Here is a 12,595-nt window from a genome sequence, read left to right on the forward strand (position 1 = left end):
GTTACTGTAGCCTTGTAGTATAGTTTGAAGTCAGGTAGCATGATGCCTCCAGCTTTGTTCTTTTGGCTTAGGATTGACTTGGTGATGCGGGCTCTTTTTTGGTTCCATATGAACTTGAAAGTAGTTTTTTCCAATTCTGTGAAGAAAGTCATTGGTAGCTTGATGGGGATGGCATTGAATCTATAAATTACCTTTGGCAGTATGGCCATTTTCACGATATTGGTTCTTCCAACCCATGAGCATGGAATGTTCTTCCATTTGTTTGTATCCTCTTTTATTTCATTGAGCAGTGGTTGTAGTTCTCCTTGAAGAGGTCTTTCACATCCCTTGTAAGTTGGATTCCTAGGTATTTTATTCTCTTTGAAGCAATTGTGAATGGGAGTTCACTCATGATTTGGCTCTCTGTTTGTCTGTTATTGGTGTATAAGAATGCTTGTGATTTTTGCACATTGATTTTGTATCCTGAGACTTTGCTGAAGTTGCTAATCAGCTTAAGGAGATTTGGGGCTGAGACAATGGGGTTTTCTAGATATAAAATCATGTCATTTGCAAACAGGGACAATTTGACTTCCTCTTTTCCTAATTGAATACCCTTTATTTCCTTCTCCTGCCTGATTGCCCTGGCCAGAACTTCCAACACTATGTTGAATAGGAGTGGTGAGAGAGGGCATCCCTGTCTATTGCCAGGTTTCAAAGGGAATGCTTCCAGTTTTTGCCCATTCAGTATGACATTGGCTGTGGGTTTGTCATAGATAGCTCTTATTATTTTGAGATACATCCCACCAATACCTAATTTATTGAGAGTTTCTAGCATGAAGGGTTGTTGAATTTTGTCAAGGGCCTTTTCTGCATCTATTGAGATAATCATGTGGTTTTTGTCTTTGGTTCTGTTTATATGCTGGATTATGTTTATTGATTTTCATATGTTGAACCAGCCTTGCATCCCAGGGATGAAGCCCACTTGAACATGGTGGATAAGCTTTTTGATGTGTTGCTGGATTCAGTTTGCCAGTACTTTATTGAGGATTTTTGCATCAATGTTCATCAAGGATATTGGTCTAAAATTCTCTTTTTTTGTTGTGTCTCTGTCAGGCTTTGGTATCAGGATGACGCTGGCCTCATAAAATGAGTTAGGGAGGATTCCCTCTTTTTCTATCGATTGGAATAGTTTCAGAAGGAATGGTACCAGTTCTTCCTTGTACCTCTGGTAGAATTTGGCTGTGAATCCATCTGGTCCTGGACTTTTTTTGGTTGGTAAGCTATTATTGCCTCAATTTCAAAGCCTGTTATTGGTCTATTCAGAGATTCAACTTCTTCCTGGTTTAGTCTTAGGACAGTGTATGTGTCCAGGAATTTATCCATTTCTTCTAGATTTTCTAGTTTATTTGGATAGAGGTATTTGTAGTATTCTCTGATGGTAGTTTCTATTTCTGTGGGATCAGTGGTGATATCCCCTTTGTCATTTTTTTATTGCATCTATTTGATTCTTCTCTGTTTTCTTCTTTATTAGTCTTGCTAGTGGTCTATCAATTTTGTTGGTCTTTTCAAAAAACCAGCTCCTGGATTCATTGATTTTTTGAGGGTTTTTTTGTGTCTCTATTTCCTTCAGTTCTGCTCTGATTTTAGTTATTTCTTGCCTTCTGCTAGCTTTTGAATGTGTTTGCTCTTGCTTTTCTAGTTGTTTTAATTGTGATGTTAGGGTGTCAATTTTAGATCTTTCCTGCTTTCTCTTGTGGCCATTTAGTGCTATAAATTTCCCTCTACACACTGCTTTGAATGTGTCCCAGAGATTCTGGTATGTTGTGTCTTTGTTCTCGTTGGTTTTAAGGAACATCTTTATTTCTGCCTTCATTTTGTTATGTACCCAGTAGTCATTCAGGAGCAGGTTGTTCAGTTTCCACGTAGTTGAGCGGTTTTGAGTGGGTTTCTTAATCCTGAGTTCTAGTTTGATTGCACTGTGGTCTGAGAGACAGTTTGGTAGAATTTCTGTTCTTTTACATTTGCTGAGGAGTGCTTTACTTCCAACTATGTGGTCAATTTTGGAATAGTTGTGGTGTGGTGCTGAAAAGAATGTATATTCTGTTGATTTAGGTTGGAGAGTTCTGTAGATGTCTATTAGGTCTGCTTGGTGCAGAGCTGAGTTCAATTCCTGGATATCCTTGTTAACTTTCTGTCTCGTTGATCTGTCTAATGTTGACAATGGGGTGTTAAAATCTACCATTATTATTGTGTGGGAGTCTAAGTCTCTTTGTAGGTCACTCAGGACTTGCTTTATGAATCTGGGTTCTCCTGTATTGGGTGCATATGTATTTAGGATAGTTAGGTCTTCTTGTTGAATTGATCCCTTTACCAGTATGTAATGGCCTTCTTTGTCTCTTTTGATCTCTGTTGGTTTAAAGTCTGTTTTATCAGAGACTAGGATTGCAACCCCTGCCTTTTTTTGTTTTCCATTTGCTTGGTAGATCTTCCTCCCTCCCTTTATTTTGAGCCTATGTGTGTCTGTGCATGTGAGATGGGTTTCCTGAATACAGCACACTGATGGGTCTTGACTCTTTATCCAATTTGCCAGTCTATGTCTTTTAATTGGAGCATTTAGTCCATTTGCATTTAAAGTTAATAATGTTATGTGTGGATTTGATCCTGTCATTATGATGTTAGCTGGTTATTTTGCTCGTTAGTTGATGCAGTTTCTTCCTAGCCTTGATGGTCTTTACCATTTGGCTTGTTTTTGCAGTGGCTGGTAACATTTGTTCCTTTCATGTTTAGTGCTTCCTTCAGGAGCTCTTTTAGGGCAGGCCTGGTGGTGACAAAGTCTCTCAGCATTTGCTTGTCTGTAAAGGATTTTATTTCTCCTTCACTTATGAAGCTTAGTTTGACTGGATATGAAATTCTGGGTTGAAAATTCTTTAAGAATGTTGAATATTGGCCCCTACTCTCTTCTGGCTTGTAGAGTTTCTGCCGAGGGATCAGCTGTTAGTCTGATGGGCTTCCCTTTGTGGGTAACCCGACCTTCCTCTCTGGCTGCCCTTAACATTTTTTCCTTCAACTTTGTTGAATCTGACAATTATGTGTCTTGGAGTTGCTCTTCTCGAGGAGTTTCTTTGTGGCATTCTCTGTATTTCCTGAATTTGACTGTTGGCCTGCCTTGCTAGATTGGGGAAGTTCTCCTGGATAATATCCTGCAGAGTATTTTCCAACTTGGTTCCATTCTCCCCATCACTTTCAGGTACACCAATCAGATGTAGACTTGATCTTTTCACATAGTCCCATATTTCTTGGAGGCTTTGTTTTTTTTTTATTCTTTTTTCTCTAAACTTCTCTTTACACTTCATTTCATTCATTTCATCTTCGATCGCTGATACCCTTTCTTCCAGTTGATTGCATCGGCTACTGAGGCTTGTGTATTTGTCACGTAGTTCTCGTGCTATGGTTTTCAGCTCCATCAGGTCCTTTAAGGACTTCTCTGCATTGGTTATTCTAGTTATCCATTCGTCTAATTTTTTTTCAAAGTTTTTATCTTCTTTGCCATTGGTTCGACCTTCCTCCTTTAGCTTGGAGTAGTTTGATCTTCTGAAGCCTTCTTCTCTCAACTTGTCAAAGTCATTCTCTGTCCAGCTTTGTTCTGTTGCTGGTGAGGAGCTGTGTTCCTTTGGAGAAGGAGAGGTGCTCTGATTTTTAGAGTTTCCAGTTTTTCTGCTCTGTTTTTTCCCCATCTTTGTGGTTTTATCTACCTTTGGTCTTTGATGGTGGTGACGTACAGATGGGTTTTTGGTGTGGATGTCCTTTCTGTTTGTTAGTTTTCCTTCTAACAGTTAGGACCCTCAGCTGCAGGTCTGTTGGAGTTTGCTGGAGGTCCACTCCTGATCCTGTTTGCCTGGGTATCAGCAGTGGTGGCTGCGGAACAGCGGATATTGGTGAACCGCAAATGCTGCTGCCTGATCTTTCCTCTGGAAGTTTTGTGTCAGAGGAGTACCCGGCCGTGTGAGGTGTCAGTTCGCCCCTACTAGGGGGTGCCTCCCAGTTAGGCTACTTGGGGGTCAGGGACCCACTTGAGGAGGCAGTCTGCCTGTTCTCAGATCTCCAGCTGCATGCTGGGAGAACTACTACTCTCTTCAAAGCTGTCAGACAGGGACATTTAAATCTGCAGAGGTTATTGCTGTGTTTTGGTTGTCGGTGCCCTGCCCCCAGAGGTGGAGCCTACAGAGGCAGGCAGGCCTCCTTGAGCTGTGGTGGGCTCCACCCAGTTTGACCTTCCTAGCCACTTTGTTTACCTATTCAAGCCTAGGCAATGGCGGGCGCCCCTCCCCCAGCCTCACTGCTGCCTTGCAGTTTGATCTCAGACTGCTGTGCTAGCAATGAGGAAGGCTCCGTGGGCGTAGGACCCTCCAAGCCAGGTGTGGCATATAATCTCCTGGTGTGCTGTTTGTTAAGCCCATTGGAAAAGGGCAGTATTAGGGTGGGAGTGACCGGATTTTCCAGGTGCTGTCTGTCACCCCTTTCTTTGACTAGGAAAGGGAATTCCCTAACCCCTTGTGCTTCCCAGGTGAGGCGATGCCTCGCCCTGCTTCGGTTCGCGCACGGTGCACTGCACCCACTGTCCTGTACCCACTGACCGGCACTCCCCAGTGAGATGAACCCGGTACCTCAGTTGGAAATGCAAAAATCACCCGTCTTCTGCGTTGCTCACACTGGGGGCTGTAGACTGGAGGTGTTCCTATTCGGCCATCTTGGCTCCATCCCCCTGGCCATGCTACGTTTTTATTTGTCAACATTGTGGAAAAGGGTGTGGAAGGTGTTCTACTTACAATTCCATTCTGGACGCTGAAACCCAGCTGGTAGCGAAGGTCTGGTCTTCTTATTAAAACGGTGGTCACCGGAGGACATCTCACAATATTCAGCTTGACTCGGGACTGATTCTTTAAGCCCTTAAACATGAATAAAGTACAGTGGGTATGGTGACCACTGAGGCAGACAGAATAAACAAAAGCAGGCAGCACCAAAGGCAAAAGAAGCTGCACTGAGTCTTCCGAAGGACCCACTGCCTGCCTGCAGGCCTCCGGTGCCCGGGCTGGTACGTACAGTCACTGCTCAGCTTCACCTACCCAGGGCTAAGATGCCACATGGTGCAGATGGAACCCTCTCAGCCCTTGCACAGATGGGGTTCCTGTGGGCAATGCCTTCCTTTTGGGAAGTGGGCTGGGTTCAAGGGATCTGATCAAAGTACTTGTGCAACTATGAGGAAGTGTCAGATGTCCTTTTTGGCTTCAAAGATGAAGGAGGCACACTATTTCCCCCAGCCAGGAGAAACATGAGTGGGAAATGGACTTTTCTTCTGAAAGGCAAACTCTAGCAATGACTCCTCTTCTAACAAAGGACATCTAATTCACAGCAACTGGCCTGATTCATCATGGCTCTTTTCTCTGGTTTCTGATGCTCCTCTTTCCCCTGGTTTCTGATGCTCCTCTTTCCCCTTCTTTCTGCCAGTTAGAGATTTTATAGCTATCAACATTCCCACAGCAACTGGGGACTCCAATCAGTGTGTGCCTCCTTGGGAGAATGGGGAAGGTTGCAGGATGGGTGTTGATGGAGAAGGAAGGGGAAGAAATACCACTTGCAGACTGTTGTTTCATGATCCCTGATGACACACCTCTCCCTCTAAATTAAAATGGAGCGTAGAGGGAAAGCTGATCTTTGACTATAAAAAGGGACTAGTTTCAGAGACTATGTAGAAAGCTTCCACCTCTGTGTGGTCTGAGCTGAGCTCAGGCTCCTTCTCCTGTCCCCTGATCAGACTCACAGCAGTGACAGAAGCCCTGGTGTGCTCAGAAGCATCTTTAGAAAACCATCACAAAGCTACACTTGTCCTCAATTGGGCGGTGGGAAGGTTTGCTCCTGCAGGCCCGACCACTGACTTGTCAGCTTCACCCTAGAGGAGGATGTCAGGCAAAAGGAACTCAGCCCTGAAACAAATGTCCATCTTCCAGTCTCCCCAGGGTGCCTGCTATGCCTCAACAAACTCCTCATTGCCAGATGGAGGAGAAGGAATGGCTGATAGCAGGTGCCTTCCCACCCCTTTCAAGTCATGGTATGCAGGAGAATCATGTTTGCATGCTGGGGTAAACAGACCACACTGCTGTAGCTGCAGGCCCTGCAGCCCCTGGCCCCGCTACAAGAGCTGAGGCAGCGGGGGTCAGAGCCCTCAGTGGGAAGCACCTACCCAACTGGACTCCCATCTACAAGGCCAGCTGCCTGGGAAACTGCTCAAGGTCAGCTCCAGGCCCAATCCTCCAAAGGGAACTGTGGGGTGGGTGGGAGGAGAGGTGGGTAACTTTTCCTCCAGGAGAGAACAGCTACCAGGGAATGAGGAGGGACTCAGGGAAAAGGCAAGCTCTGTTCTATCTAAGCCCACAGTATTGCCTAGAGACAGCACCTGCTCAGTTCACAAGTGGGTCCAGTTTGCGCCCTCCACGAGTGAAGTGGAAAGAGAACCTGTAAATAAGTGTCAAATCCAAGAAAAGCATGCATGAAGGGTGATCGTCTGCCTCTTATTCTATAAATAGAATTCTGTAAATTCCACAGCCACTACCGCTGTCACTCCTTGACCAGTCTACCAAATCTTTTTCAGTGCGAGGTCAGGACTTACATTTCACATTTTAAAGATGAAGACACAGACACAGATTGCTTTGTCCAAGGGCTCTGTGGGGTCAGGACTGGGACTATGTATCCCTGCTCAGGCACCCTGCCTGGCAGAGGCGTGAAACTGGTGTTAGACAACTTCACTACAAACAGAATCTGTAGCAAGAGTGCTTCTTGGAGTGGCAGAAATGACCTACACCCCTTTTGTATCTGAGTTACAGGATATGCTTTAGATTGACGGAGAGGTAGGGGCTATTTTGCCTCTGGTTATCCAGCTTTACTATGCTTGGCCAGCAGGTGTATACCAATGACTCTTAAACCCCACACAGCAGCAGCAGCAGCCCCTGGCCACTTTTTAGAAGTGCAAATTCTGGGCTCTACCCAAGCCCCACTGAATCAGAAAACCTAGGGGTGGGACCCAGGAATCTGTGGATGACAAGTCTCCCAGATGATTCAGGTGCATGCTCAATTTTGCGAACAACTGGTGTGGACTACTACTGCAGAACAATGAATGGCCTCATCTGCATCCAGGTGGCTTAATTTCTCCATGGATGATTACACCCAAAGATGTCAATTTACTAGTCACACCTGCAGCCAGTGTGCTCAGTGAAAGCAGGCGCTGGCAAGGGTGGGGTGAGGGTGACATCTTGTGGGAAATTTTGTTTGCCCAGTCACTATACAGCTGACCCCTGGTCAGCCATCTGCATGTCTGTGTCATGCAGGAACACCCCTAAGATCACTGCTGCATCAAAACCCACCCTGATGATGAAACTAATTGAACCAAAATGACTGTAACTACCTGTCATTGAACACTCACTGTTGTCTGGCATTGACCTGGAAAGGACAGGAGCTGTCTCGTTTAATATGGTGGCCATAATTATTTCGATATTATAGAAGAGGAAACTGGGGCTCAGAGAGATTAAATGACTCACTCACATTCACACACAGCAAGATTCAATCCTAGGTCTGTCCGCATTCAAAACGCACAGTATTTCTACACCATAATGCCCCATATACACAGCCGGAGAGGGGTATGTCTTTTGTGAATAAGGCTTGCTCCACAAAGACGACAGGGTCAGCCACAGAACAAATCTGTGTCCCCAAATTCCAGCCTTGAATTGGGGCCATCTATTTAGTTCATTTTCCTACGTGGCAAGAGTTTTTCGGGGTTCCTGGTCCTCATAATCCCCCACCCCCTGGCTTCCCCACTGACTTTTGGTTGTAGGTTGTGCTCCTAATGTGTGAATTTTGATGGAACTCAATTTCCCCGCCGTCAGCATCTGCTCCCCCCGTGCTCTGAATTCCTTTGCTTTCTGCAGGACTTGAGCCTCCCCATGGCTGTCACTCAGCTTGTGGCCTCGATGTACCATGCGACTTGGCATTCACATTCATGTGGCATCTCCTGGTGGTTTTGGAACATCTCCAGGGAACTGCTCTGTTTAGGGAAATGATTCCAAAGCACAGCAATGGAATGAGTGTGATTCTCCCTGGGGAAATGAACATCTGTGAAGGATCCAGGCCTTCCATATGCAGCAGGTCCCATTGTCCCCATCGACAAAAGGAGATGCTCTGGCCTTCTGCTCCTATCAACAGGACCAGCACAGCCTGGTGAAGAGGACTCTCGTGGTGTCAGAAAACCTGAACTCAAGTTTTGTTTCTGCTACCCCAAGCAGTGGGATCTGAAGCCCTTTGCTCGCCCTTCTCCCACCTCAATTTCCTCATCTTCACAACAAATGGTGAAGCTCACCAATGTCTCTCGCAGTTCTAATTTCAGTGATTGCACCCCCTTTAATGTGTTTATTCCTAAATGCCTTTGCCTGCAACACCAAATCTCAACCATTATGCTTAAACCTCTTCCTAAAATTTAAAGTGGGCTTCTTTTGTGGGGCTGAGAGGTACGGCGGACAGCAGCTCAGACATTCATGCAGATATTTTTATCTGCTTTGAGTGCTTCCTCCTTTCCATCCACCTAAATCAATAAATATTTACGAATCACTTGTCATGTGCCAAGAAATGTGTTAGGCACTGGAGATTCAGGGAAGCGCACCCTCTCCGGGGCTGGATAGGAGAGATTATCAGTACTAAGCACAGGGCTCTGAGCCCAGAGGAGGCTTGAGTCTCTTCACCCTTTTCTGTCTAATCACACACCAGGAGACCAGGAATTTGTGGGAAAGGAGAGAGATGAATGATTAAGACAGGAGCATGTTGTTGGAATCTCAACCCTTCAGGCAAAGCCACCTGCTTTAAATGTTTACACCTATTAACCACTGAGATTATTTAGGTATGCTTGTGTGATACAGAAAATGTTACCCAACATACTGAAAAGCAAGAGAATGACTCTATTTTCTCAATGTTGCCTAAAAAATTCACATTGCTCTGGTGGGTTCTTTCCTTCTCTGTGAATTGACTTGAGATGCCTGATCTGTCCCTCAGTGAAAGATTTTCTAGATTGGGGAAAATGTGTTGTAAGATGAAGCTTAGAGAAATAGCAATTTGAAATAATGAGACCATGCATTTGCTCTGCTGTTCCTAATCAATGTTTCATGTTGGGTCCCATTAACTTGGATTTCTGAGCTGCCATTTTATTGGAGGTGCCAATTAAATAAAGGGTCATTTGGTCCCCATGACAACAGTGGAACGGTACAGCAAATTAAGAAATCTGGTGGGAGGGGAAGGCCAGAGAAGAGAGGCGAAAAGAGAAGCCAGAATGGTCTCTATAGCAACGGGAGAGAAGAACCATGATGCTCCTGGGGAAGCAAGTGAAGCTGTGCACTCTTCTAAAACAGAGCAAAAACCCAGAGGGCAGGACCACAGAGGCAAAGGCACAGAAAGAGGCAGCCTGTAAGATGTTCCACCCACCAATAATTATGCCTTGGGAATTAATTATGACCCAAAAAATAAGAGGTAGGAAGAGTAAGGCAAGTCAATACCTATAATTCTACTCTAGAAATCTATTTCCTGTAACCCGGGGGGAAAATGGTCAACCAGTATTGAAGTGGCCAGATGCAGAATGCACACACTTTGGATCCCTGTTCCTGAAAGTGTGGCCTGCAGACTGGTGATGCCATCCCCGCCACGAAGCCTGCCAAAAATGCAGAATCCCACCCTATACCTGCTGAATCAGACCTGCATTCTAACAAGAGCCCCAGGTGATTCCAATCAGTTTGAGAAGCACTGATTCATCAGGATGGGAGTTGCTTGTCAAAGTCACTGCAAAGAGCATGGACATACACTGCAACAAATTTGAACACAGCCTTGAAGTGGCCCAGACACTGCTCTGCAGTGGCCCGAGGGGTGGGGGTAGGGCAGTGCACACATCTGTCCAGGTGCAGGCAAAAAGGGGTGTGTTTTCTAGAGAATTTTAAACAGGTGATACAACCCACTGATGTCAGTCTGTATTTGGTACTGGTGATTCTGGCTGTTATCAGTGGTTACACCTCCCACCAGCCAGGGTGGTCCACGGATGGACCATCACATTTCCCCATTCAACAAGCGGCGCACTGTGGCAGGGAGGAAGTTCAGCAGTGCTCTAATCGGGGTCTGCCCTGCTAAGTACTTCTTCACTACGGGTGGCCACGAAAGCACTGCTTTTCTTACTCTTCATCTTCATCAGTTACATCTCTTTCATCACCACTCGGCCTTTTAATTTTCTGGTTCTATAGAGATTACGTTTATAGACATCAAAGTTCAGCTCCTCAAACCATTTCCCCTTAGGAAACTGTGCAGACAGAGCTCTGTCTGTACTCCAGCAAGCTTTGCTTCCACCTTGATGCTGTGATCCCACAGCAGCTGCAGAGGGAGTCAGGCTGCCCTCATAGTCTCACTGCTTGCCTCCTCTGGTCCCCGCGCAGATGAGGGAGGGATGCATAGGAGGGTGAGGACTCACTGGCCAGCTGGGGGCCCTGGGCAAGTCTCCTGTGCCTTTAGAGTCTCTGATGGCCCATCTGTGCACCTAGCATCTGCTGTCCCCCTTGTGGGCTGCCCTGAGGAGGAAAGGAGGTGACTCCAGGCCATGAGCTAGAGTCTTGAGGGCCTCAGGAAGCCCGGCTTGTTCCTGCCCACGCCCCATCCCCACCTTTACTTAAGTCCTCCCCTTGTCTGAGTCTGTTCTTAGTCTGCCATGACAAAGTACCACAGACTAGGTGGCTTATAAACAACAGGCATTTATCCCTCACAGTTCTGGAGGCTGGAAGTCCGAGATCAGTGTACCAGCACTGTCCGGTTCTGGCAAGGGCCCCTTCTGAGTTGGAGATGGCCAACTTCTAGTATCTTCACATAGCAAAAGAGAGCTCGCTGGGGTCCCTTTTTTAAGGGCACTAATCCCAACCATGAGGGCTCCATCCTCATGCTAATCACTTCCTGAAGGCCCCACCTCTAAATAACATCGCATTGGGATTAGGGTTTCAATATGTATTTGGAGGGAACACAAATATTCAATACTTGACCCCCCATCCCCTCTCCTCCTCCCCAACCCTTCTAGATTCAGACCAATTCCCCACAAACTGTCCCTAAGCAGCTTCCCTCTCTCATCGATTTCCCTCTCTTGCATCTGAACTCCTACACCACTCAGGCAGGGTTTCTCAACCTCAGCACTACCTACCTTTGGGGCTGGATAACTCTGTGCTGTGGGGCTGTCCTGTGCATTGTAGGATGTTTGACAGCATCCCTGGCCTCTACCCACTGGATGCTGGCAGCACCTTCTCCTCCGTGACAACCCAGTCTCCATACATTTTGGGGGATGTAAGATCACCCCTGGCTGAGAAGTACTGCCCCAGGGTCTGGCCTTGGGCCTAGCATTTCACCTGACACCCTCCCTGGGATGACTCTGTATTGGAGGCTGTATGACCATGGATGATTACATCATCTTGCTGTGCCTCAGCTTCCTAGCTTGTATAATGGGTACAACAACAATAGTACCTGCCCACAGAATGCTGCCCTGAAGGCTCAGCACATCAGTCCACACATATTCTCAGAGCACACAGCACTCAGAGCACCCAGAGCACAGACATACAGCACTGAGCACTGCGAGCCATAAGTCCTTTCACTTCTCCTCAAACCGACCAAGCTCCCCGGGGAGCAGGGACTATGTCCATGGGGGCCCTGGGTCCCACAGCCCCTCAGCAGTTCTCATGCATGCACCCAAGGTGTTTAGTAAGCAACTTGCTCACTGGCAGGAGTGACTGGTGGGCCTGCCTCCCCAGCCCCACCCCCCGCTTGCGTCTCCACGCGATCACAGCAAAACCAGACCAGCCTTTCCGGGCCAGGCTCAGACCCCATCTCTCCCTGACTCAACATCGGCCCGTGTCCATCAATTCAAGCAGAAACTTCCAAAGGCCACTTCCCTTTCTGCTACCTACCTAGGTTTTACTCCTTCAAGGTCAACTTTAAAATTGCATAAAATGGTCCATCTAATCACTTGTAACCTCTCACCTTTATGTTGGCCGCAGAGCCCTTGTACATCTCTAATTATCCTCCACATGCATACTGTCAAGCCAGCTTCCTCAGAGCGTGGCTCAGTGCCTCACAGAGGCCCAATTAAACCTGTCTGAATGAATATCCATGTTCAAAGTTGATTCTCTAATCTTATTTTCAATGTGTATTAAGCAAGAGGTAGAATTTAAGTATAAGATATAAGAAAAAGAAATTAAAGGAGGCCAAAGAGGACTATTTCTTTCCAGATGTGATTATCTTATGTGAAATTAGAATTTAATCCATTTCATTAAAAACAAAAAGGCACCATCCGTGTGTCCTATACACTCACCTTCACCTCCCACCCCCACCCCCTCAGCTGAGGATGCTGGCTTTGTGATTTTTCTTTTGCTCACAATGACTATTTGCATGAATTAATCCTCTTCCTTCTCCCTCCCTCTCACACATGCACATACGCACACAGCTATATTCTAGCTAAGTCTTTCAGGAAATCCCTGCAGGACCCAAAAAAAGGTTGTGGAATCTCAGT

The 12,595-nt window shown here is 46.3% G+C and overlaps 1 protein-coding gene across 6 annotated transcripts in view; it reads right to left on the minus strand.

The window, feature by feature from the left end:
- APBA1 (amyloid beta precursor protein binding family A member 1) overlaps nt 1-12,595 on the minus strand; it is a 247,906-nt gene that overhangs the window by 8,456 nt on the left and 226,855 nt on the right. For all 6 annotated transcript variants that reach the window (XM_032164246.2, XM_032164248.2, XM_058444844.1 and 3 more), the window contains one exon: nt 4,806-4,925. In XM_032164246.2, coding sequence (XP_032020137.1) covers nt 4,806-4,925 — 120 coding nt within the window. The remainder of the gene's footprint in view (nt 1-4,805; nt 4,926-12,595) is intronic.

Source organism: Hylobates moloch, unplaced genomic scaffold (genome assembly GCF_009828535.3).
Source record: "Hylobates moloch isolate HMO894 unplaced genomic scaffold, HMol_V3 SCAFFOLD_10, whole genome shotgun sequence".
NCBI classification, from domain to species: Eukaryota; Metazoa; Chordata; class Mammalia; order Primates; family Hylobatidae; genus Hylobates; species Hylobates moloch.